The following is a 27,595-nucleotide window of genomic DNA, read 5'->3' as shown; positions in this document are numbered from 1 at the left end:
TGGAGAAAATAATAGTGCCTCTTTGTAGGACTGTGATGAGTTAATATAGTGTTTGACATATGTAAGTTCTCAATAAGTTTACCTGCAATCTTTGCTATCATCATCATCAGTGAAACTCTAGATCAGCGGCTCTTAATCCCAGCTGCATAATAAAACTTGAAAACAAACCCTAATATAGTTGGGCTGGAGTGGGTCCCCAGGGATGGGTATTACTTTAGAGCAGCCCGGGTCTAATGTGCTGTCACAGTGGAGACCCAGCAGGCCCTAGATCGATCGGTGCTTCTCAAACTTCAATCTGCCCACAGATCACCGGGGGATCTTATAAAAATGCAGATTTGGATTCAGTAGGTTTCAGGCCAGCGAGAAGCTGCATTTCAACCTTGATATGGATGTTGCTGTCCACAGACCACACAAGGAGTAGCGAGGATTTGGAATACAACCTGAGGCCAAGCAGACAAGACCCGCAGCTTGGTCGGCGGTTTGATGCCAACACAGGGACCGATTATGACGGAGGCCATGTGGTTCTTGGTTATACCCAGGTCTGTCACATCCTAGTGCCACACTCTTCCCGGAAGCTCCCCCATCCCTCCCTAACTCAGCCAAACCCTGGGAGGAGAGGCAGGATGGCTCTCTCTGATTTCCTTGATAAGATGTGTCAAATGAACATTCATTATAGTCCCAGGGGTCCTTTCAGAGGCATTTAAGGAAATACTGCACATTTAGCACTTAGCTCTTCAGATTATGGAGTTCAGGGTCATCATTTTGCTCATAGAAGGGCCATCTGTATGTGTCTAAACTGCTGATCCAGTTACCCCGCCGAGTGAGGATACTATTGCGGCCTCTGTTTTTGGCACAGACGTCTTGAGGGGTTTTCCAATCGTCGGTAAATGCCGAAGTCCCTGGCTCTCAGTCCCTGGCCCAGGTGTAATGACTCAGAGGCCTACAGTCAAACCAGGTGAAGGAGGGGGTGGGAAGTTAAAATCCGAGCCGGCTAACAGGCAGAGGATGTTAGTTCTCCAAGACTGCATCTGCATCTTCTTGCAGACTCATTGTGATTTCCTCAAAGCAGCCCTCTCCAAGGTTTCAGTCGTAGGCAGAGGCCCTCGCTGCCTGAGTGTACGAGGTGGGACTCACAGCATCGGGAAATCACGCTGATGAAGGCAAAGCTGAGAGCATCTTCATTTACTGTGCATGTAGTTAACGCTACATCATCCTTTCACTGCATGTTGATTAGGCAAAACTCTGAGTCAAGTATCTGATTGCAAAGACTCTTAATTTTATATGACAAAACTATCCTTTAGATTTTCATTTCATATTTTATGATTCCTAAGACCTGGAGTCAACACTAATTACATTTTTACAAGACATGCATTATTTATCATCTTCATTACCAGAATAATAAAAACCAACACAAACCTCCCCATGTACCCCGTAAGGTAGATATTATTAACCTGAGTTCACCTAAGATGAAATTGACGCAAGTGAAGTACCTCACCCAGGGTCCCCTATCTAATAAATATGGAGCTGGTCTTTGAACCCAGAGCATCCTAGCACCGATGCTCTTAACCACGGCACTCAACACCTTTTGTAGGAAAGCTGCCACTCAGCATTTGTGAGAGCACTTCTTACCTGCCAGGCGCAGGGCTCGACATGGATTGTCTCCTATTGCCCTCAAAACACCCATATGGGTCAGGCACTATTGATTTCATTTTCTGATTGAGGGAGTTGATCTAAGAGAAATGATGTAATTTCCCCAAGTTTACACTCTACCTTGTAAGCACTAGAGCTGGGGGTTGAGCCCAAGGGGTCCGTGTCCCCTCTCTTTAGCTGATATTGGATTCTTGTCCCCTGCCAACCCTCTCCCCCAGCCCTGGAGTGAAGGATTCCTGGATCTGGCCAGGCACTGGGTCCATCAGTACCCACCTGTGCCCACTCTGCCAAAGTCCCTTTGGCCATGTAAGGTGACACATTCACAGGCTCCAGGGATCAGGGCGTGGACATCTTTGAGACCATCATTCTGTCTAGCATGATCACACCATTCCATCGTTCTCTCACATGAATCCTGCATGGTCCTCCATCTGATTTCCTGCTCACATCTTCCCTCCCTCATCTGGGCAGTCAGAGTGATTTTTTGAAGGTGCAGATACATCCCTTCACAGCTTGTCTAAACCCTCCCAAGGCCATGATCTGACCGGGCCACTCTTTGGCCTCTTTTCCCACTACTCAGCCCCTCGCCCCCCTGCCACCATCACACTAGTCTCCTGGCTGCTACTCCAGTGGATGCTGAGTACACTCACGGTGCAGAGCTTCCTGTGTGCTGCTCCCTCGGCCCCGGACACAATTCCCTTAATATTTGCATAGCTCTGTCACTCACTCTGTATTCAGGTCTCTCTGATGGAGTGTCGCTCCTTCATCCCCACGCCACTCTCTCCCCTTAGGGTGCTTTTCTTCAGAACATTTCTGAAGTTAGATTGTAGATTTTCCTTCTTTTTTTTTTTTTTTTTTTTTTGCGGTACGTGGGCCTCTCACTGTTGTGGCCTCTCCTGTTGCGGAGCACAGGCTCCAGACGCGCAGACTCAGCGCCATGGCTCACGGGCCCAGCCGCCCCGCGGCATGTGGGATCCTCCCGGACCGGGGCACGAACCCGTGTCCCCTGCATCAGCAGGCGGACTCCCAACCGCTGCTCCACCAGGGAAGCCCTAGATTTTCCTACTTTTAATGTCCCTCTCCCTTCCCTGGAATGGAAATGCAAAAATGCAGCTGCTTTGTCCTGTTCTCTGCTGATCCCCAGCACTTGGGATGATGCTTAGTGTGAAGTGTGTGCCCAATATGTATGCAGGGCAGGAAGGAAGGAAGAAAGGAAGGAAGGAAGGAAAGGGAGGGAGGGAGGGAGGGAGGGAGGGAGGGAGGATGGAAGGAAACAAGGGATGAAGGGAGGGAGAGAAATAAAGAAAGGAATGATGGAAGAAGTTGGCTTAGCTCTCTGGCCCTTTTATTGTTGTTATCTAAGGTCTTAACCCTCAGAGAGGATAATATTCAAAAGAAAATAAATCACTTTCACCTCTTTCAAATGCGTTTTATTTATGCAGATAAATCCTCCCAACATTTAAATAGTCCCACACAGATACAGGCTTCCAACAGCATGAGCAGGTTACCTGATATTATTACATCTGCCACTTAGAGCTGTGTGACTGGAAGCTCTCTGTGTCTCAGTGTCCTTATCTGTGAAATGGGTATAAGAATAATGCTGCCCTCATAGGGCTGTTGTGAGGATTACACCTGTTAATGTTTGCAAAGCACTTAGAAGGGATCCAGGGACAGAGTAAGCATCACATCAGTGTTTATTAAAGATAAAAACCGAAAAAACTTACACTCAAACTGTTCTCTCCAATACTTTTCAGACCTTTATTTAATTGAGAAAGAAACTTGGAAACTTTCAGCTTTTTCTTAACTCAATTTCTTTCTGCTTTATTATAACTTGGGAAAATACTAGTTTGTACTCCTATGAAAGTAAAATGGCAAAAGAGTATCTTTGCCCATTTTTTTCCACCAGTGGTGATATTCTTACCAAATAAATGTTTTCTCTATGGACTAGGGCTGTTACAACGTTTTCTAAATACTAGGATTATCAAATTTAGGACTTCATTTACTCAGAGGGTTAAGTGTGAAATCTCCAGGCTGCTCCAAAGTCCAAGTTCATCCTGAAAGACATTATCCTTTGCCTGGCTTTCCACGGGGGTGGGGGTTTGAAACCTGACACCTCTTTGTCGGTTGCCTCATTAGGTCACCACCTTGGAAAGGCTGCTTCCCCCTTATTAAGGAAAAGCCAGCTCCATTTGTTTTGGCTCCCAGCAACCTAACAGAGTCTTTATAATTCAGCAAAGGTCTGTTTTCCTTGGAAGCTGGAGAGGCCAGTGGTTTGGGATCAAGCTGGAATTCTCACTGGAAGTTCCAAAATGGAAGTCAAATGACTTCAGCTGGCAGTGGTAGAGGCAGGAATGCGGGGCAGGCCTTTGGAAAGTGGATTTTGAATATTGGAGGCTACTCATAAGATGCCTGATGGGATAGAGCCTCACACAGTTTGACGGTGATGTGGACAAGCCATTTTATTATTCTGTTCAAACTCCGGGTTCTGATATCTGGGGTTTTTTTTTGTTTTTGTTTTGTTTTGTTTTGTTTAATTGTTTCCACGTAGAATAGAAAACAGTTTCAACCTAATCCTGGGAAGCAAGAATGGATTGATAAGATCCTTACTGTATACAGATGCAAGACAGGTCCCTTCTGGGGGAGACCAGTGAGGGTCACTCTAGAAGGACTAACTGCTGGATAGGCCTTGGTCTGAGGAAGCTTTGGGTTGGGAGAAACACTGTAGAGGTAGCTCACGCCCAGGAAGGGGGTTCATTGGCGCCTGTGCCTTTTCTCTGCCAGAAACTATGAAAGAGAACTAAGGTAGGGCAGCTGTCAGTGTGAAGAGGGGGCAGCCTGGGCAGCCATTGGCAAGGTCCCTGTTGGGGGCAGGAGGTGACAGGGCTGAGCAGGAAAGACCCAGACTTCCGGTTTCTTGCATTAATAACCAGGTTGAGCTTCCTGGCTCATAAATCAACTCTCTCCTGTCTCTCTCAACTCCTCTGATATTCTAGGTTCCAGAGAAGATTTTTTTTTTTTAAACAGAGGTGCATGGGTCTTCTAAGAGTGTCCATGGAAGAATTCAAGAGGTTCCACAAAGCTCAGGAATTGTAGACAAAATGTTGTAGGCATGTGCATTGCCCTTAAGTCCATAGTTTTTACCAGATTCTCACAAGGACTCTGTGATCTGCCCTCCTGCAAAGCTTAGATCACTGTTCTACGTGGTAGCATAAATCACCCCGTAGAACACTTTGCACTTTTGTCTCCTTCAGTCTCTCGTGATAAGAATTTGGCAAAGCCAAAATGTTACAAAAAGGTTTGCACAGCATCAAAAGACCTTGGAGAGCAAACTCTAGAGGCAAGAAGCAAGAGTCAGGAGTATTCATGAGTAAGTGCTGGTCTAGTCTGAGGACCATATCTGACACACCTGGGGTCTTAGCTCGGGCTCCTGTAACAAATTACCATAAATTGGGCAGCTTAAACAACAAACATTTTTTCTTACAGTTCTGGAGGCTGGAAGTCCAAGATCAGGGTATGGACAGATTGGGTTGCTAGTGTGGGCCCTCTTCCTGGTTTGCAGATGGCTGTCTGCTTGCTGTGTCCTCATATGGAGGAAGGAGAGAGAAAAGCAAGCTCTCTACTGCCTCTTCTTTACTCCCATCATGAGGGCTCCATTCTCATGACCTAATTGCCTACTAAGGCCCCATCTCCATCACACTGGAGATGTGGGTTTCCACGTTTGAATGGGAAGGGGTACAAACATGCAGTCCATAGCACCCAGTGATGGGCCAACAAGTGACTCAGGAGCCTTCACTAGGACACAGGCACGTCTAGGCAGAAACACATCCAGAATGATACTGATATTGATGAATAAATGAGATTATGGTCATGATTATAAAAGAGTATTCATTGACCACCTTCAATATGTCAGGAGTTACATACATGATGAATATATTATTTCACTTGATTGTCACAAGAATCTTGTAAAATGGATACTGATATCTTTCTCATTTTACAGACAGAGTAACTTAAGCTCAGAGAAGTAAATTTCTTAAGGTCATTAAGTGGTAGAGTTGAGATTTAAGGTCCAGTTTGTCCAATCCATGCTTCCTGCCAACCTAAGTAGCTTTGTTACATGCAAACAACCATCATGGTGGCTTGTGGGACGCTGATGTATCTGAGATCTCCTTCAGGGCTCTGACTTTATGATTTTTGAGTTAATTGAGAGAGCGACAAGTTAAGTAAATAATTTGTAAGTCACACACTATGTTAGAAATTGGGAGGGATAACCACTTTTCCTTCCCAAAGGGACCACCATGCATACCCTGAGGGGGTGGGATTTCTGGAATGCTGTAGAGTTAACAAGAGGGGACTTGGAAAGTTAGAAAAGGGAGGGGGAGGCTGCATTCCAGGCATAGCTCGTGGTATGAGAAAGCACCAAATTTGGAATGGGACAAACAGATGAAGGTGTCAAGTTCTCCGGGGAGGAGTATGGGGACTGGAGACTAAAAACAGGGTAAAGCTCTGGCAAGATGCTATGGCTCCTTCTGAGCTTGAAACAAAGGAGAACCATCCCAGAACCCTGGGGGCCTCCCCTCCCCCATCCCAACAAAGGGGAGTTCCGAGCCCCAGAGGGAAATGGACTGCCTGTCTATAGCGGGAGATCTTCAGTTCTAGCAGAGAGCTCTCTGGTCACAGGAAAAGCTATCTCGATTGTGATGGCTTGTCCACTTGCAAAAGATGGTGTCACAAGGGCTTGACTTAGGGAAGAGTGAAAGGTGAGGCACTGTAGAGGAGGAAAGAAAGGAACTGAGTGGGAAGAGGGGACATCATGAAGGACTGACGGCAGACACCTGGGTCCCAGCGCAGGCATCAACAATCTGACGTCCAGATGTGGTGCACAGCATTTAATCCAACCCAGGTCCTAGAAGGCAACAACCCCTCTGTCCTCCACGCCCACCCCAGGAACGCTGTCCCCAGAGAGAAAACAACGGGAGTGACATCAGTACAGAAGGCAAGCTCAACTGTGCCTCAGAAGTGGCCCTGCCAGCTGCTTTTCCCCAGGGGACAGACACTGCTCTCACTGTGGAGGCCTGGAGAGCAGCTGAGTGTCCATTTCCCAAAGGGTTGAGCCAGACTTGGGAGCTCATGGGAGTCAGGGAACTGCTCTCTCTAATACATGGTCTAATGTCTTGTTCGTGCTCACGCCCTCCTCAGCAGAACACAACACACCTTCCTTTGTCAAGTCAGCACAGGCTCCATCCTTGGGGCCTCCCAGAGGGGCTGCCCACACCCCACCCCCCTCAGCGCTCCTGGCTCCCAGTCAAGCAGACGCCTCTGCGTCAACTCTTTTTCCATCCCCACCTCCCCAAGTACGCCTTTCCCTCTAGTGGTATAAACTTAGCTCTGAATGAATGTAGAAAGGAGGGCACATTCATGTAAACACGGACCAGGTAGCTTTCCAATCGAAGTTTGACACACACACAGATGGCAGAAAAGATCCAAGTTTCTCTGCTTCCTTCTCTCCTGCTTCTCTCTGCTGCTTCCACTGCATCCTGGGACCCCACACCCTATCCTACATTTAGCGAAGCTAATTAAATATGTAGATCAGGAAGTGCAACGGTTTGACTGGGTAAAGCAGAAATCACTTGAGTAACTGAGGAACACTGAGGAGGCAAAGAGACCCCAGGGTGGCGTTGGGCATTTTCGTTTATTGGTTTGATTGTCTTAGAAACCCATCAGACATCTGGAAGCCTCTTTTGTCTTATGTGCTAGCTGAGTCTTCTCCTGGTAGGCCGAGTCTGTGGCTGCTACAGAATTTCTCAGTCTTAGAAACATCACCTCACCCCAGCCCCTGCCTCCACCCCACTGCCCAGTCCTTTTGTCCCTGAGTTCCTAACCTTGAAGGCATCCCTTTCACTGTAGTCCTTCGCACTCTGAGAGCATTTATAGTTAGTTCTCAAAACACCTTCTCACTCATGGGTTCCTTTCATCCTTACAAGAACTTTGTGGGGTTAGTTAGCTATCTCTGTGCCCGGTGTACAAATAGAAAACCTCAGCTCAGAGCAGTTAAGTTGCTTGTCTGAGGTCACACAGTAAGTTGGCAGAGTTAGGATTAGGACCTAGGGTTGAGATTTTGTCTGGTGCTCTTTCCACTCTATCTTGAGCTGCTTTGAGGAAAGGCTGTCTGTCTACGAGGTCCCAGCTGGGAGGGTTACACTTGGTAAGGAGAAATTTTTTTTGGTGTAGGTTTTTTATTGTTAAATATTGTTTTGTTTTGAAGGGAACAATTCGGTGACATTTATCACATTCACAGTGTTGCGCAAGCACCACCTCTGTCTGGTTCCAGCACATCCTTATTGCCCCAAAGGAGAGCCTGTCCCACTCATCAGTCACTCTCCATGTCCCCTCCTCTTGCCCTGAGAATACCTGATTACTTCTGTGTCCATGGATTTGCCGTCCGTGGACATTTCATATAAATGGAATCAAGAAAATGTGACCTTTGTGACTGTTTTCTCTCAATAGGCATCATGTCCTCAGGGTTCATCCACATTTTAGCAGATGTCAGAGCAGATGTCAGATGTTCCTCTTTATGGCTGAGTAATATTCCGTTGGAGAATGAGAGTGGCTTTTATGGGTTCAAATAGAAGTGACAACATGTACATCCCATTCTTTTTTTTACTGAAGTATAGTTCATTTACAATGTTGTGTTTCAGGGGTACAGCAAAGCGATTCAGATATATTTATTCTTTTTCAGATTCTTTTCCACTATAGGTTACTACAAGATATTGAGTATAGTTCCCTGTGCTATACAGTAGGTCCTTGTCGTTTATCTACTTTATATATAGTAGTGTGTATCTGTTAATCCCAAACTCCTAATGTATCCTCCTTCCCCCCTTTCCCCTTTGGTAACCATAAATTTGTTTTCTACGTCTGTGAGTCTGTTTCTATTTTGTAAGTAAGTTCATTGTATCTTTTTTTTTAGAATGCACACGTAAGTGATATCATATGATAGAGATCTGTCTGACTTACTTCACTTAGTATGATAATCTCTCGGTCCATCCATGTTGCTGCAAATGGCATTATTCCATTCTTTTTTATGGCTGAGTAATACTCCATTGTACATGTACACCATGTCTTCTTTATCCATTCACCTGTTGATGGATACTTCAGTTGCTTCCAAGTCTTGGCTATTGTAAATTGTTTTGCTGTGAACATTAGGGTACATGTATCTTTTCTAATTAAAGTTTTCATCTTTTCTGGGTATATGCCCAGGAGTGGGATTGCTGGATCATATGGTAACTCTATTTTTAGTTTTTTAAGGAACCTCCATACTGCTCTTAGTAAGGAGCAGTTTTTGAGACCGACTGGCTATTACCTCTCAGTGAGACCAGCTCCAAGGGGCCAAACACAAGTTGGAGGATCCATTTTGCCAGCGTATGAGTGTATGGAGGGTGGGCAATGGGTTGGTATGCAGGATTGAAACCCTGAACACTCCAAAGGGCATCAGAAGGGCTCAGCAGCCATAGGTGGTAGGAGCTGAAGCTAGGCTTTCCCAGTTTCATTATTCATTCCCCAACCAGGAGGGCACACAGGATTTAACTGATAGTCTACTGTCCCTACACTGCCAAACCCACAGGAAATCTCTCTCTTGTTAGCAGTGCTGACTTGCAGAATGTGTACGGCATGATTGAATCATGGCTAACAATGAAAGTGTTGATGGCCCCACTGCAAAAAGGGATTCCAAGCTGACCAGGCACTTCATGGTCATTGTACTAAGGCAAGCTAGACTGGCCCCTAAGCTCTCTGGGAAGCCAGTGACCTGATTGTGTCTACCAGCATCAGATAACCAGACTGGCCTTCCCAAAGACTTTTCCACTTTGTAGCTAATTCACACCCAAACCTTGAATCCACTCCACCAAGGAGCACCTTTAATATGTGGGCATGTAGCTCTCTTCCAAAACACTCCACAATTAAGCTTTTCTTTCCATCTTTTCCTAGGACTTAATCTATGTCCTCTTAAGCATTCCCTTCTCATTCCTTCTTATTTATAAGCATTAAATTGACTTACTCCAAAAGATAAGGCTGTAGGTGTCTATGAATCATTCAAGGGGCAGCCTGGTAATGAAATTTCTAGACAATAAATGACACAGGGCAGAATCCTCCCTTTTAAAAGATGAAAAAAGAGAAGTACCTACTAATGTGGAAAACTTAAAGAATATTGATAGTTCACCCCTTTTCTTAAAAGAAAAAGCCTACATTGCAAAAAAAAAAAAGCATACATAAAAGGATAGATACAATCAAGTCACTCACTTGATTTGGTCTATGACAGTTTTAATGAAGAAGTAGTTGGGTTGTATAATCAGGACCTGCCATTTTTGGAGCCCCTGCTATGGTCACTGTCAAGCATTTTCCATCTGCTATCTTGATTTCTTGCAATATCCTTATGAGGTTAGAGTTGTTATCCCCCATTAAGGATGAGGAAATTGAGCTAAAGGAATTCAAGTTTGTGCAGTTGGTGAGTCTGAGGGCTGGGATTCTAACTTGTCTTTACAGCTTCATGCCTTTTCTCTGTGCCATGCCCACCTCCCACCTCCTAGACCCACTTTTCAAAATTTTTATGAACATCTGAATATCCCAGCAAGGTGAATGTAGAATGACCCCTAACCATCCAGACCCAATTCCTGTATGCTCTCCTTATAGCCCCTGGTTTCTTCCAGCAATTCACAGTGTTGATCAACTGACATTGCCAAGGCTAGCCAAGAGAAAATGAGGCCATCAGATAGAAATTCTACCATTCATTTTTAGATGGATTTCTAGTTGCTCTTTTTGAATCTTCTATGTAGAGAGCTTAGTCAATCTATACCTTAAGTGACATCCAGCCTAGTTTATTTCCCACACTGGCACCCTGTTTTCTAACTTCTTTCACTCTCTTGCACCATGGGGACTCTCTCTATGGATCTATCATATGAATCCCATTGAGAAAAACATCACATACTTGAAATCCCATCAACTTTCCGAAATTGTTCACAACCACGGGAGCCAAAAGGGCTCCAAGCACTGTTCCCCTCCTTTTGATCCTGTGCAGGCATCACATATGTTTCTAATGACCGTGTATTTTAAAAGATCCTAGGCAAAAGAGAGCTGATGCAAATACAAACATTTTGGAGGACCTGGCATTCTTTTAAAATTAGTTTTGTTAATGGAAAGCTTCAGGTTACTCTGAAGTTTCACACTCTTAGGTTCTGTTCAGCAAGACTTTAACTTTTACTCACTCAATGGGTCTTGGCAAGTCATTTCCCTCTCAGTTTACAGAGCTCCCGTTTTCCCCACAGGGGAGTAGGCTGTGATCATCTGTGGTTCTCAAAGGACTCACACCCTAAAATAGATTCTGCAGTTTTTATTACCAAAACATCTATTTCGCAAATCTAGCATTCTGTATTCTCTCAATAGAATGCTGTGCAATACAGCATCTATCAGAAAAACCATTAGACAATACGGGTAATGCTTATGCAACACGGTTTACTGTCCCAGCAAGAACTAGTGATTTGTTACACACATGATGCACCCATTGTACTAGATCTTTTGAGATTTCAAATGTGTGGAGGGCAAAGAGTCACCCATATTAACACTAGACTATGAATTCTTTGTAATACCAGGCCATAACCTAATGTCTAGTATTGAATAGCTGTACAATAAAAGTTTATGAAAGAAATGGCATAATTTGGGTTATAAGTGTCTGTGTTTTTAATGGGTTAGATGACTTCAAAATGCTAAAATTTAGAGCTTTGAGGGGAGAAGTATTGGAAGAGGAGAAAATGTTTTCTCTCTGCTCTTCACGTGCCTTCCTGTTTCACTTAGGGTTCTTAGTCACAAGCAGCAGAAACTGATTCTAGTTGCTAGGAGCAGAGAAGGCATGAATCGAAAGTGTATTACGTAGCTGGCAGAATAGCTGGGAAGGCTGGAGAAGGAGGCCTGAGCAATGGGCAGGACCAAAGATGAGCAACCAGCCTGAAAGAGTTCTCTAATGCTATGTCTTCAAGGTCCTTGGCCAATGTACATGGCTAACTAAGCCCAGATTGCATGCCATGTCATAGCTTCTGAGGACCTGGGAAACAAATGTCTGGCATTTCCCGGTTTGCATGATGGGAAGTAGCTCTGAATCTCACAATGGCTCGTAATATGGGAATTCCCTAAAGACGGAAAGGGCTGCACAAATGGGGCAGCCAGAAAAAAAAAAAAAAATGTGAAGATTCTGCTACATTTCCCCCTGGACAAATCCCCAGGGTCCAGCATTCTGAATTTCTTCTCTCCTTTGACTTTTGGCCATCCCTGCTTTGACAGTCCTCAACACGGAGTAAACAGGAGCCCTGTATATTATGGGTCTCAGGCGGTTAAAAGCCACTGAGGAAGTAAATTGGTCATAAGTCTTCTGTCTACTCCTAGTAAGCCTAGTTAGTACGATGGTTCTAAATCCATCCCTAACTCTTACCTCACCCCATAGATATTTAATTTTGTACATGTATTCAGACAAATGTGACCCAGGAGATTCTGATGCATACTACTGACTGGGAAACGTGTCTTAATTGTTCCCATTTCTCACAGTTTCTTTACAAACCATTTCTATTTTTCTGAAGTCCCCTCCCACACCCCATCAGTCCCAACCAATGGCCCTTCCGTCAGCTGGGAAAACTAGGCTTCCAATATACGCTCCCTCAACTTCTCTCTCTTTCAAATAAAATGACTTCATCTTTACCCATTCCATCTTCTGTCCTACTTCATTTCCCCATCTTTCCAAGCCTACCTTGGCCACTAGTGCTCATCTGGATGCCCTCTGGTCTAATCTGAGACCTAATACTTACCTTCCCTTTGGACTGTGTCTTTGTTCTCACTTCCCTAATGCCTAATTCCCTTTGGCCCTGAAACATTCAAGTCTCACCTGATCTAACAACCCTTCAACTTGACTTTGCTTCCCATAGACCACCTTCCTGTTCCCCCCACCACCTTCATCTTTCACATCCAAACATCTGAAAGGAGTGGTTTGTACTCAAGGATGTTCCTTCCCCACCTCTCACTCATTCAAGTCTCTGTAATTGCTTACAGGCTCACCCACACACACACACACACAGCTCTCTCAATGTCACCCACGGCTTCCTGGCTGCCCAAGCCTCTTAGTCTGCATCTTTCTTGACCTCCCCAAACCACCTGACTCTGTTGAAAAACCCTTTCCTCCTGTTGTGGCTTTTCGTAGAAACATCCCTCTTGATTTTTCCTTCTAATCTTCAGATGATACTTCCTCAGCCTCCTTTCCTGGGCTTTCTCCTCTTCTCGTTCTGTTTTCTTACCCTGGCCATTCTTTCTTTAGCTATAACCACAATGTAGATGACACCCAGGTATGTGTCCCCGATCGTGATTCTTCTATCTTGAGATTCAAAGCTTTCCAACTGGTCACTTCCAAAAGATGCCTAAGCCTGTCTTCCACTCCATCTCACCTTCCATCATGCCTTTTAAAAATTTAGCATAGTAAAATATACATAACATAAAATTTACCATTTTAACCACTTTTAAGTATGCAGTTCAGTGACACTATGTGCATTCACATTGCTGTGCTCTTCTAATTCCTTTTTAATATCTGTGTAACTGGAGGGGAAAGGACCACTTATTCATCACCGGGGGCTGCCCCACCTTCATATTACTGGCCGAGCCTGGTGCCTGGTGGTTATAAACATGAGCTCTGGAGGGTCTGATCTAAGTTGAAATCCTAGCTCCATGACTCTGGCTGAGGCTTTCCACCTCTCTGGTCTCACTTCGCTCACCTTGTATTCTCTACTCTTGTTGGGTACGCAGTCACTCTGCCGAAGTACTAAAAGCTTTGTTTATTTGTGAGCTAACACTCCTCAAAAAACTTGTCCTCTGGAGCTGGCACTGCAAGTGAAGAGAAAATGAAGCATTTGAAGAAAGTGATGGGTCTTAGCCAGAAAGCAGAAGTTCTGGATATACTGGAGGGGGATGTCAAATCTGGTGTTGCCTTGGATTTACGACACAAACAGCTCCACCTACGCCTGTTATGAAAAGAAAGAGAAAACAATCAATCAGTGAAACTGTTTTGGTGACTGCTTCAGTCTTTGGGCAGAGTAGTAATTGCTCTTCAAGTGACAGGTGAAACCTCTCTGAATGTTGAGAAGGTGATTTAGTAGAAATTGCAAGAATTTGCCCAGGAAAGAGGTGATTTGGAGAAATTTGATGTGCCTACCTTTCAAAATGCCTTCTTAAGTTTTGCATTTATAGAGTCATCAAGGATCTAAAGAGGTCACATTTGTTTTTTTCCCCCATGTTTATTTCATTTTATGGAGGAAAGTTTGCTTATGAATGTTGGGAATTCTAGCAGCCCCCTCCTGGAGGTGAAGACGTATTTTGTTTTTAGCTTTTTGTTTCCTTTTGGACTGGATCTTATCTTATCTACCTCTCATTTCCAGCCCAGGCCCTGGCATAAAAGATGCACTTTAGAACTGCCGCCTGTTTCAGTAAAGAAGAGGTGAAGTGTTTTGGTGACCAGATCCTACTTTTCCTTTCAGAGACTGAGTACAGAAGTAAAGATTCTGAGTTTCAGCCCAGGATGTCACAGGATAATGTTCAGAACAGATTGCCCTTTACAAAGCACCTTTGTACGCATACTTTATCTCATTCAGCACTGACAGACACTCCATTTTTTAGATGAGGAAACTGAGGTTCAGAGTGGTTAAGTGACTTGCCCGAGGCTTCACAGCTAATAAGTGATCAAGCCCATCCTAGCCGAGCACCTATAACTACAAACTCTCGGTTGTCTTTCTAACCCACATTTGGCCTCACAGAGGGATGGCCTGTGTTGAGCTACACCCTGCCCTTGGCCAACTTGACCGCTGAGGAGCCTGCCATTGAAGGCATGTGGATGAGGCAGTTGGAAATGTCCCCATGTGGAGTCGAAGCGTTTGGCAGGCAGGACGTGCTGGGGCCCCGCTTTCTGCCAGAGGCCCCTGGGCTGGCGTCTGCACGTCCCCAGTGAGCACGTGTCCACCTGGGCGCACCAACCGTGCGCCCTAGCGGCTCCCGGTGCGCCCCAGGTGCCAGCCCGCCCGCGCGCTGCCCGGCCGCGCCTTGGGGGCCTCCCCACTCCCCGCGGCTGCAGCCCCGGTGTCTCCCGCCCGGTTAGAGCAGCCCGGGGCTGCGGCCGCGGGTCCCCCACACCCCAGGGGCGGAGCGAGGCGCGGAGACGTCAGGGCGGAGGACGAGCGCTGGGCGAGCGCGCCCTCCCGGCTGCTGCCAGTGGCCCACGTCCCCGACTGGCGCGGCCGGCGGCGGGGAGATGCAGGGAGCGGCGGCGCTGGGGCGCAGCCAGGCGGCCGGGCGGGCGGGGGCCAGAGGCTGAGCCGGGCGAGCCAGCCGCGCACACAGCTCTGCCCGCCACCTCCGAAGCGAATCCCCGGACGTCCCTCGGCTCTCCCTGGGTTTCTAGCAAAGTCCCCCCGGGGTGTCCATCAATTTCCTTAGGTGACTACAGCGTGTGTTTTGTTTTTCTTTCTTCCTTCCCTCCCTGTGTGCCCTTCTCCAGGATGGCAGAGGCAGAATTGCACAAGGAAAGGCTGCAAGCCATAGCAGTAAGTCCACTTTCATTTTATTTTCTTGCTCTATTGTCTGGGATGGAAGAGGACCCCGAGTGCTTCGGGGCCATCGACATTCCAGCACAGTAGCCGCAGGACATGTGTTTTGGGGATAAAAGTCTGTCAAGGCTCAGCTACGCTGCTTTTTCCTTTATGGTCTGTAGATGGAAAGCCCCAGGGCGCGCTTTGGGCTGGGGATTTGAATGTGGAAGATTGGCTTAGAAATAAGATGCTTGCTACTGGGCTTTGGGGAAAGACTAAACAGGAGCATGAGGGGTGGGGGTGGGGGGGCGATTCCTGGAATATTACCACCCAGTGCTCAGTAATACTCTGACTTCAGACACTGGAGAATGGCGGGAACGGTCACCAGAACGGTGGCTGCCATCCACTCTGCGGAAGCTGTTGGTGTGCTAAGTGGAAAACCAGCAATCAGCTCCACTGCCAGCCACGCGGTAGAACCTCCTCCCTGAAAGCGGGAGTGTTCCTTTTCCCTGTTCTGTTTGATATTGACAAGGGCACTGGCGCAAGCCATCACCCTGGGTGGGGGGGGGGGGGCGCGGGTGGTCTGGGGACTTCTTAGAACAACTGGGTCCTGGAAATAATATTCCAAGAGAGCCTCCTTCTTCTAGGTGTGGATCATCTGAAAACCTATTTTCAGCATACAAAGGAGCAACCAGTTTTGGCAAAGTTTATGTGCACTCTCAGAAAAGTGTACCCATGTGCATCTTGGGTATAAAAGAGCTCGAAAGCTGCCTAAATTTGAGCAATCCTGCCACAGTGCTGCCAGTGATCCACAGATGTGGTATTTTTACTGGAGCCACCGCAGCTGGATTATATATTTCCTTTTCAGATGAGGGAATGATTACTGCTGCTATATGAAATAATAGCAATTAAAAGAGGTCTCTTAACATATTGGCATAAAAGAATCGCCAGACATTCTTTTACCTAAGTACTTTTTTTTTTTCTTTTGGGTCCAGGAGTTCCCTGGAAACACATGTAAATTTGTTGGAGAAATGGTGTGTAATGTTTTGGAAGCAAAGTATATTAAAGTGTTTTTAAAACCCTTTGGACGGATCCTTCACTAGGAAATGCATACAGACTCTTCTTTTTTAAAGAAGCGTTTGATGTGGTCTCTGTGGCTCTGAGATCCTCTTTATCAAAGTCTTCAAATCTTAAAATGTCTTGGAGACTTTACAGCTGAAGCGAGAGAGACTGTTGGCACTGTTGAATGCTATGGCTTTTTTGCCTGTTGGGCAATCTTTGAACTTGGTCCTCAGAACTCAGGAAGGCTTTTTTTTTTTCTTTCCCTTTCCCTCTGAGTATGTGTATTTTGATGGTTAGTGAGGTTGTTTACGGTTTCTAGAGTTAGTGGCCCAGCAGTGTGGCCAGTATGTCATGAACTTGCTAAGAATGGAGATATTCCGTTCTTGGTGCCATGTCGCTGGTGGGTGCTTTATATAAACTGAATAATAGGCTGCTTTAACTGTCCATGAAGTGGCTGCTCCGGAGAAGGTTCAGTTGCTCCCATCGGAGGCCGCTGAAGGTTTCCAACAGTTGTCACATTCTCTGCCTTTGCATGACCAGCTTTACTGGATGCCTGAGGAACAGCTGAGCCTCATGAAAGGACTTGCTTTCTGAACGGGGAGCCAGTAGCAGCTTACACTTGGGCCACCCTTTTCCGAGTGGGGCTGGGTAGTCCCAGCAGAGGCTAAATGGACTTTCAAGAAAGATCTAGCCAGTCTGCTGGAATTCTCATGCCTGTTCAGTTGCGGAATTGAGTTTGTCCTGTACCTGGGAAGGTATTGATGATTCTCGTGAATGATTCGGCCTCAATGAATATATCTGTTGTTATTAGTGCAGACTTTCTAACATCGAATTAACGGTGTGTGTGTGTGTGTGTGAGAGAGAGACAGACAGACAGACAAACAGACAGAGAAAGAGAGAGAGAATTGAGAGATGGGGTGGAGGGGCTTGTGACCACATCAGTAAATAGTTCTGTGCCGTGCTTTGGTCTAATGCATACTCTCCAAATTTTGCAAACTTGCCTGTTTCTGCCGCCTTCCTGGGGTTCTCAGGGGACCCTCAGGAGCTCACGAGGCTGCTGCCTGAGCCTAGCCCTCCTGAAGTCTCTCTGGAGATGTGAAGGAGGAAGAGAATGATTCTTTTGTTTGTTTGTTTTTTGTTATTGGTTATCTATTTTATACATAGTAGTGTATATATGTCAATCCCAATCTCCCAGTTCATCCCCCCCGCCACCCCGCTTCCCCCCAGGAGGAAGAGAACGATTCTTTATCTCTTCACCAACTTGGCTCCTCTCCAAGAGGAAGAGCAGATAGCTGGAGATTCTAATCTGTAGACTCTTGGGTACTCTTTAGTCCGGACCTTGGTTCCTTCACCTGTAAAGGGGGCTCATGAGTTCTACCTCAGGGGCTGGCTGTAAGGTTTAGATATGGTGCAGGTGAAGGACCTGGCATGCAGGGGCCAGTAGATGGTCTTGAGCTAGGGCCCCCAATTCCTGTCTACACTGCTGCCTTGTCCTGTGAGGGTGAGAGGCAACATCTCTGAAACAGAAAGAGTCTAAATAGCCTTCTTTATCCTTTCCTTTACTCGACTGAAGGCCAGAGCTCAGCCCAGTGTCAATTTCGCTAGCTCCTCAGACCAGGTGCAGAGATGTGACTGGAGGATCCATCCATCCAGTCATGCAGTAGGTATTTACAAAGTATTGCCTCTCGGAAGGGACTGGCAATACCAAAAAGTCAGTGTCCCCAAGTTTCAGCCATCAGAGGGAAGACTTTACCCTTCGCACACTTAAGTTCTAAAAGGGACAGATGTCCTGTGACCTACTAGCCACATGATCATCTGTGGGATTTTTTTCCCCCAAGGGAGTGAAATACTCAGAAACTATAGTGCTTTAATTGAATCTTCCAGTTGTGTCCAGAGACTAATCAATGAGAAAAGATGAATCTCAGCCTACTTCCTGCCAAAAGAGGAGCAAATCCATCTTGACAAGTGTCTCTACTCCCAGGTGCTCCCTCCATCCGTAGGGACTCTCCCAAAGTTGTAATTTTAGAAGACAGCAAGATGCCTCTATAGCACAATGAATGCGGGTAATCATTCAGGGCATAATAATACAGTTGCCATTTATTGACCATTTTCTATTCAGCAGGGCTCTTGTGACGTGTGTTCTTTAAAAAAAAAAAATCTTAAGTTGTTAATAGTCTAACATAAACAATTACTATTCAGTAGCAGGAATACTTATGCAAATGAGCACACACCTGGAGCAGGTAAGCTGACCTGGAGGAGTTATAGAGCACTTTCCAAGAGAGGAGATGTTTGAACAAGTCTTGAAGGTTGAAAAAAAAATGTAAAATAACACAGTAACTTCCCAATGAGCAGAAGGTGTTTATTCACTTGCTTGTTGTTAGTTTATTATTGATTTGAAATAGTTAGTATAAGAAAGGGAAAGCGAAACACATGAAGAAGTTAAGTCAGTAGCCAAAGGCACCAACTCAGCAAGGAGACTCAAGTGCATTTGAACACAGATGATGCCATTTAATCCTAATAAGCTGATGGGGGAGGAACGTCTATATTGTCCACATTTTAAAGAGCCCGACCTTAACAGAAAGTGTCAAGGCCAGAATCAGAACCCACACTGGAGGGCACTGGAGCCCCTTTATTGACCACTGCCAGGATTGGCTTCCCACAAGATGGTGGCAGCATCTCATGCTCTTCCCACGAGCTCACTGGGTGGTTCGGCAGCCTCTGTGTGAGCGGATGAGGCAGAAGCAGACTGATTCAGTAGCATCAGGAAAGACTGAGACAAACCAGGAGGCCACATCCTTTTGAGAGTCTTCCAAGCTGGGTTTCAGCACATGGAAATACCCAATGGGAGTTCTAACCGAGTGAGTAACATTCCCTTGGAGAACAAACCACTGTGTCTCAATAGAAGCCAGTTTGAGGGGAGGATGTTGTTATGTCTGCACATCCGAGAGGAAGAGAGTCTTCCTTGGGCCCTGGTGGAGATAACTGAACGTTTCAGTGGTCATTGTGGGCAAAAGCCCTCAGAGACATAGAAAATACGGACACATGTGAGTGTGTCCATATTTACTGAGATATGAGGTGCCAATCCAACCTACACTGGCTCTTTAGGGAATGTTGTCACTTAATGAGAACTCAGACTCTGTCGAATAATAAAAACGATCTTTGGCATTTGTACAGCACTTTACAAAAACCTGCACGTGATACCTTAATTCTGAGCTGCGCTGGGCAGGTCTCATTGTCTCCACTTTACAGTCGAGTATACAGAGGCATCTGGGCTCACACAGTGAGGTGTGGAAGAGTTGTATCTCTCTCCTGACTCCTGATTCCTTGTGTTAGTGGCACGTCTAGCCTTGGAGGGGTGCTGTGCTAGGGGCTGGAGCTGCCCCTAGGATCCTTCTGAGCTGGCAGTGGGGAGAGGGGTGAGCTTGGGGGTATGTGGGCCTAGCCATGACTCTGTGGAATCTGCCTTTTGGGGGATTTCACTTTGGACCCCTCTCCCTCTTAAAATTCTCCCCCAGAGGGTACAGATAGTGGCCTGTGGCTCCCACCTGACCCCATTCTCTGTCCTGAGAAGGCCCAGATGTAGGTGGGTGGCTTAGGCTGGTTCTGCCTTTTACCCACAAAAAAACACTCTTGGCATTTCCCTGGCTTCATCTCTCAGTGTTCTTCTTGCCTCTGAGCAGTAAGACCTTGAGTGCCAGGGTTGCAGTGGGGACCAAAGGCTAAGGAGGCCAGTCAGCCCGCGCTGATTCAGGCCGCTTCGGTTGGCCTGCATGGCTTGGACAGAAGTCCTGGCTGCCATTTGCGTGTGATCCAGCCCAGCTTCCCAGGTCAGGGATCCCTCAGGGGTTCTAGAGACCCAAGCCCAAGACCTATAGTAACAAAAACTGTGATTCTTGGGGGGACCCTCCCTGGACATGAACCTCTGTCGTTGGCAGGCAGCTGGTAAAGGGCTGGAGAATTGAAGATCCCAGTCATTTGTTATCTTCTTCTACATAAATGGTACCCTGCTTCTAAAAGTTCAAGTTGAGGCTTAAAAAATGGTTTGCTCAGGACATTGGTGCCAAGGAAGAGTTTGCCCCAGCTGACTCTGCAGGGCCGCTCAGCAGGTAAGTGCCACTGAGGGCCCATTCAGTGTCATTGCCAGGTCTGGGAGTGACAAGGCAGGCCTTACACAGATATGCCCAAGGGCCATACACCTCTCTGACCATTTATTTGTACCTCTGAGTATATCAGGCTTTAGCCTCTTGGGACAAAGAGTAGCTGCTCTGGCAAGTCCCCTGTGAAATAGAGCAGTCATCATTTAAAAAGCCAAGCAGGGGGGCTTGTGGGTTATGATTTGTTAATATTTAGAAGAAAAACAGGGCTCAGCGAAGGCTTCTCTGCATTTCTTTGGGGTTACCCAGTGCTTCGTGGACCACTGCTATTGGTCCTTTGAACTACCCACGTTTCATCACTGATCGTTTTTGGGGATGTTGATCAACTTCCTTGGCAGTGAGAGTTGATCATCATGTAGTGTGATGTTGACTGAGGCAGCAAATGGCATTGGTACACAGAGACGGTGGTCCCCAGGGCTGTCAGTACCTCACAGTCTGGTGAGTAACAAGCGTGGATTCAGGTGTACGAAAGCCTTGGCTCACATCCCAGCTTTTCTATTAGTATCTGTGAGACCTTGCTGGCCCTCGGTTTCCTCATCTGTAAGTTGGAGATAATTATAATACCCACCTCATGGAATTGTTGTGAAGGTTATTTGAGATATTTTGTGGGAAATACTCAGAGCAGGGGTACAGAAAACAGTCAACAAAAGTTTTCTGTTTATAGTAAGTGAATCAACAAATCGTAACACATGCATCTTTATGGAGAAAATGGACGCAAAGGGTGAAAGATGAATTCGGTGAAAGATGAATTCTTTTCACCTCAACTGGTGAATTGCCAAACTGGGAAATTTCATGAGTATAGTAACACCTGAGAGTTTGCAGTGCAGGAGGATACTAATAATAACAATGGAAAGGGTTGTTTATAGTCGACAGGAGTTGCAAACCCAAAAGGACCCGGGAGCCAGCCTGTAACATAAATGATTGACACGGATTGAGTGGGAAATCGTTAAGGACCTGGAGAGCAGATATCACTTCTCAGTGAAGGTACAGTTAATTTATACCAGGTGAGAACGTGGGTCCTATGTTGTCACATCAACTGATTCTCAAGAGAAGCCAGAAATCTTCCTTTTTAAAATGTGAGATCTCCCGTTTCAAAAAGAATAGCATCAAGTAGCTTAAAAGCTTTTAAAAAATTCGTGGACACAACAAAATTCCTTTTGGCCAACGGGTTGACCTTTCATGACCTCCACATGTAGGTAGAGCTTTGAACATTACCATGTGCTTTCCTTATGCGTGGACTTGTTTGGATTTCATAAGGATGCTGTGAAGTGGTAGTACCAGCTCCCCTGAGATCTTTCAAAATGTTACAAAATCAGGGTGCATTTTCAATAGGGCTTTATGAGTTTGGTGTACAAATGTTTGGATCATTGGAAAAATAGTGCATATTTCCTTTTTTTTTTTTTTTTTTTTGCGGTACACGGGCCTCTCACTGTTGTGGGCTCTTCTGTTGCGGAGCACAGGCTCTGGACGTGCAGGCTTGGCAGCCATGGCTCACGGGCCTAGCCGCTCTGCGGCATGTGGGATCTTCCCGGACCGGTGTACGAACCTGTATCTGCTGCATCGGCAGGCGGATTCTCAACCACTGTTCCACCAGGGAAGCCCTCCTATATTTTTTATTTCTTTATTTTTGGCTGCATAGGGTCTTCGGTGCAGTGCGCAGGCTTCTTATTGCGGTGGCTTCTGTCATGGTGGAGCACGGGCTCTAGGCATGTGGGCTTCAGTAGTTGTGGCTCACGGGCTCTAGAGTGCAGGCTCAGTAGTTTTGGTGCACCGGCCTAGTTGCTCCATGGTATGCGTGATCTTCCCGGACCAGGGCTCGAACCCATGTCCCCTGCACTGGCAGGCAGATTCTCAACCACTGCGCCACCAGGGAAGTCCCCCCACCCCATACTTTTTTATATTAAATGAGCTCCTTGCAACCACTGACATTATTGTAACTCAAAGTTCACATCTAGGTAGGAGATTGCTATCTCAAAATTAACAGAGAAATTTAGAAGACAGCAGCTTGATGTGGGAAATTCCTGTTATCCTAGAAGCACCTTTCAGAGCAAGGTAGGCACATTGAGCCAGCACGTGTTACCCAGGTGTTGGAGATGGTTTTGATTTGTTGTCAGCCTCAAGTAGACAATGTAGGGAGAGGGAGCTGGGCCCAGGACTACTAATAATGGCAGCAACTGCTATTGGGCGTAGACTTTGGGCCAGAAATGGTGTAGAACTGTGATTCTCAAACTTCAGTGCATTAGGATCATGCCCTGGAGGGCTCCTTAAACACACAGATTGCTGGGTCCCACTCCCAGAGTGTTTGATTTAGTAGATCTGGGGTGGAGCCTGAGAATTTGCATTTCTAACAGGTTCCCAGGGTTTGTTCTTCCCAGCTGCAGCTGCTGTTCTGGGGAATACACGTGGAAAACCCGTGGGGATGTGGTAGAAGACCAGTAGCAAAGGGAGAGGATGGTCTGGGTCTTCATAAGTGGCACACGCCCACTGTGACATGCCCAGGAGTTTGTGAAGTGTGTATATTTTAAAGAGGTGAAATGGAATGAAAGACCAAATTCAAGTCTTAATTAGTGAGAGCCTGAACCTAGCTCAGTTGGAAAGTGGTATAGTTGTGTTCCTCTTACATCAAGTGACTAATCCAGAGGAGATCTTGTTTGTCTTGGGTACTTGTCTTAATCTATTTAAATAAAGTAAAATTGAAGACACCTGTTTCAAGGGTGTGCTTGGGATTGGGATTGGCTGATCAAAACCATGGACTATAAAATTCAGTTGGGGAGGCCTTAGGGGGCACCTCAGTGAGACAAGAAGTCATGCAGCAGAGCAGATATCCAGCAGTACAGTGGGAGCCCCTTTGAGAAATATACATGCTACATATCATGATGCTATAGATGGAGAAGTCCCAAAGCAGATCAGCTAATCAAGTCTTGTGGCAGCCTCTCCAGCCTTCAGGCCTGATTCTCAATGCAACTGCTTCTCACGTGAGCAACTCTAGTAGGAGGTCAGGATGAGCAAGCAAGTGAGGTTCATTTACTTAATGATGGTTAGTGAGTCTATCCTAAGCCAGTCTGTGTGCACAAGCCAGGCTTGTCATTGGCATATCAAAGAGGAGTTTATTCTTGTCAAGATGTCCTCCAGGCTTCCCTCATCCTAATTGTAGCATCCATTGTTTGAACCAACCCTTCATATTCAGATGGATTCAGCCTCACCCAGGCTCTTATTTGTCCTAAAACACAAAGCACAGAGGCCACACTGTGCAGGATGAGACCTAAGAGAACACGGACAGACTGTTGGGTGATGGCCGCCCAGCATGGGCGCTTCATAGAGGCAAGTTTGCACTTGAGCGCTGGGTTTGGGCGAATACTGCACAGCTGAGACCTATTTCTGGCAGGAAATGCCGGCAGAAGCAGAGGTTTGGGGGGGTGGGGGAGCATGTCGGAGCTACATATGCCCTTGGTTAATGGGTATGTCAGTCTTTTCCATTAGTCTCATGTTGAATTAGAATCCACAAAAGGAGATTATTAAATACACAGAGAGACAGACAGAGACAAGCCTATAGCCTATTTACATAATGCTGAACTTATATTAAAAGTATTTCGGGGCTAGTCTTTGACTCTAGTATCAATGCTCCTATAGCATCCTCTGAGCTTAGCTAGAAGAAAGGAATAGGGAACCTGGTCCCTTCCCCTCGCATAAAATGGAAGGGGAATGAAAAGCCACATGCACCCCCAAGGTGAAAGCCCTAGCTGTAGATGCAAAGGCTGTGAGCCAGACCTCAGAACACATCTCACCCCTCATCATATCCCCTCTGGCAGCCTACTTCATTACCCTGCGGGCTTCCAGGCTCTTGACAGGCTGTGCCCTCCAAAATGTCTTCAAGGCATTTGTAAAACCTGCCCTTACTTCTTTGCTACACTATACCGATTTACTTACTATTCTAGGTGGGTGGGATTCTTTTCCCCCTTCTAAATTATAACCAGTCATCTGAGGATTCACTTTATTTTTTAGTTCAGGGCTGAAACTTAAAACTTTGAGGGTTATTAAAAAAACGTTATTCTTAAGAGAAAAACATATGCTTGAAAACTTAACCCCTTGGTGGTAGCCAGGGGATCCTCTTTCTCCGAGTTTGAGTAATAGTGCAAACAATTTTTCAGACCAGTAAGTACCACATGGGGCTTCAGGATTGGGGCAGCTGTGATAGATGCATGTCCTTATGTGATGGATAGAGAAGCTGGGAGAGGTACCTTTCGGCCGAGAGGCATGGGGTCAATCCAGAGGCTCCCCCCGGGCTCCTGGTTCATCTTTTTCTTTTTCTTTTTTTTAAACAATATGGTTAAGGATAATCTTTATTGTGAGTAGTAGATTATTTACTTTTTAATTAATTAATTAATTTATTTATTTTTAGCCGTTCCGTGCGGCATGTGGGATCTTAGTTCCCTGACCAGGGATCAAACCCGTGACCCCTGCACTGGAAGTACGGAGTCCTAACCACTGGACTGCCAGGGAAGTTCCTCCTGGTTCATCTTAAACAGAGTTTCTACGGCCTGACTTGTCAGCTTGGGTTGATGATACTTGCTGCCTCTAATGGGTTGGGAAATGGTTCGAAAATTTCCTTGCCCCAGTGGGACTGTGAGACATATAAGATCTGAAAAGTGGAAAAGAGTGTAGAGGTTCCTCAAGAAATTCAAAATAGAACTGCCATGTGATCCAGCAATCCCACTTCTGGGTATACATCCCAAGGAAATAAAATCACTATCTTGGAGAGATAGATGCACTCCCATGTTCATTACAGCATCACTATTCACAGTAGCCAAGAGATGAAAACAACCTAAGTGTCCATTGACAAATGATTGGATAAAGAAAAGGTGGTACATACAGAGTGGAATATTATTTAGCCTTTAAAAAGAAGGAAGTCCTGCCATTTGTGACAACATGGTTGGACCCTGGAGGGCATTCTGCTAAGTGAAAAAAGCCAGACACAGAAAGATAAATACCTATAATCTCACTTATATGTGGAATCTAAAAAAAAACCATTGAACTTATAGTAACAGAGGAGAGTGATGGGTACTAGAGGCTGGGAAGTGGGGGAAAGGGGGCGATGTTGATCAAAGGGTATAACTTCCAGTTATAAGTTGAATAAGTTCTGAAAACCTAATGTACAGCATGGTGACTGTGGTTAATAATCATGTATTATATACTTGAAATCTGCTAAGAGAGTAGATCTCACGTGTTGTCATTAAACACACAAAAATGGTAACTGTGTGAGGTGATGGATATGTGAATTAGCTTGACTGTGATAATTATTTCACAATGCATATCAAAACATCATGTTGTACACTGTAAATATATACAATTTTTATTTGTCAATCATACCTTAAAGCTGGGGGAAAAAATGATCATTTTAAAAAAAAGATCCGGAAAGCTTGAAGCTAATGTGAATGGCCTTGAAAAGAAATACTGCTTATCCAGGAAGCAAAAACACACTCTAGATAGTGATGAGCCCATCATCTGAGTGCCCATTTTTCTTTTCCAGGTGGTATATAGGCAGCCTTGTTCATGAACAGTGAAGTCTGAGCATACGTGTTCAGAATTTAGTGCTGGTCATCAAATAAAACTTGCAGCAAAACCCAAAGGCTATTTAACAACAGCTGGGATAGGTCTGTGGGGATGGGTCGGAAGGCAGGGCAGGTCCTGGAGGCTGGCTGTAGAATGTACTCTCTAATGGTACCAGTACTAGAAATGAGACTTTGGCAGCCTGATCATTCCCCATCCTTATTCACACGGGAGTGAGAATGACAGATGTCCATCCCATCAGCATTGGATATGATGGCCACGATGAAGAGAAAGCATTGGCCCTGACAACACAGAGGAGGCGAAGGTAAAAGTAATTGCTCAGGGCTTCCCTGGTGGCGCAGTGGTTGAGAATCTGCCTGCTAATGCAGGGGACACGGGTTCGAGCCCTGGTCTGGGAGGATCCCACGTGCCGCGGAGCATCTAGGCCCGTGAGCCACAACTACTGAGCCTGCGCATCTGGAGCCTGTGCTCCGCAATGAGAGAGGCCGCAATAGTGAGAGGCCCGCGCACTGCGATGAAGAGTGGCCCCCGCTTGCCACAACTAGAGAAAGCCCTCGCATGGAAACGAAGACCCAACACAGCAGAAATAAATTAATTAAGAGTTAGGACTTCATATATATAACTGATTCATTTTGTTGTGAAGCTGAAACTAACATACCATTGTAAAGCAATTATGGTCCAATAAAGATGTTTAAAAAAAAAAAAAAAAGAGTTAGGACTTCAACATATTCATTTAAAAAAAAAAAGTAATTGCTCAGTTACCCTCCTCTCTCTCCCCTTTCCGCCATCATCGCTCTCAATCTTGACATATCACTGTCTCTGGAGGATTCCAGCTCTCCATCTGCCCTGAGCCTGGGTCCACAGAGAAAAGCTGGAAGCAGAATGGCTTAGCGTTGGGGAGGGGGGGGGAACAGGAGGAGAACCTCTCCCCTATAGGGAGGCAGGGCACCCCAGGGCTCAGAAAGCAAGTCAAAGATGGTAACTTGATCCTGTAGCTTTCTTTTAGGGGGAGGGAGGAAGGGTCTCCCAGTTCCTGAGAGCTTCCCATGGGCCAGACACCCTGCTGAGTGCCTTATACTGGGCGTTAAAATCTCAGTTGTGCACAGGTGTCAGGTTGACGTGGTGGCTGAGCTTGTGGGACTGTGGTGACCGTAGAGGGTGGGTTCCCCAGAGGGCAGGCAGCATTCAACTCCAGCTGATGGGTACTTTGTGGGAATATAAGTCTGAGATCTTCTGTTCTTCAAGGCATCTAGAAATCCAGCTTTTGAAGGAAGTCTGTTGATATTGATACGTTCATAACCATTGAAACACTGTGTGGGCCAAACCAAACACAGTGAGATTTTAATACAGTGTGCGGGCTGGATTCATTCCTCACCCCTGACCCCACTCCCTACACCCACCTCGGGCCCCCAGTTTCCCATTTCTGCCTTTCACAGCATTTTTATTTAATTTTAAAGCCAGTAGTATGTGGAGGTGATAGGGTAGTAGTGTTTCAGCCTGAGGCTAAGTCAGATGTAGGTATGTTTAGGTCTGTTGGGCAAATTGGTGGGGGACCTGCCGAAAGCC

The 27,595-nt window shown here is 46.0% G+C and overlaps 1 protein-coding gene across 2 annotated transcripts in view; it reads left to right on the top strand.

Annotated features, from left to right (window-relative positions):
• PALM2AKAP2 (PALM2 and AKAP2 fusion) overlaps window positions 1-27,595 on the top strand; it is a 638,407-nt gene that overhangs the window by 266,845 nt on the left and 343,967 nt on the right. For both annotated transcript variants that reach the window (XM_060300637.2, XM_060300638.1), the window contains one exon: window positions 15,215-15,260. In XM_060300637.2, the coding sequence (XP_060156620.1) occupies window positions 15,215-15,260 (46 nt within the window). The remainder of the gene's footprint in view (window positions 1-15,214; window positions 15,261-27,595) is intronic.

The sequence above is a fragment of the Globicephala melas genome, chromosome 6 (assembly GCF_963455315.2).
Source record: "Globicephala melas chromosome 6, mGloMel1.2, whole genome shotgun sequence".
Taxonomy (NCBI): Eukaryota; Metazoa; Chordata; class Mammalia; order Artiodactyla; family Delphinidae; genus Globicephala; species Globicephala melas.
This window is presented reverse-complemented; position numbering and strand designations above follow the sequence as displayed.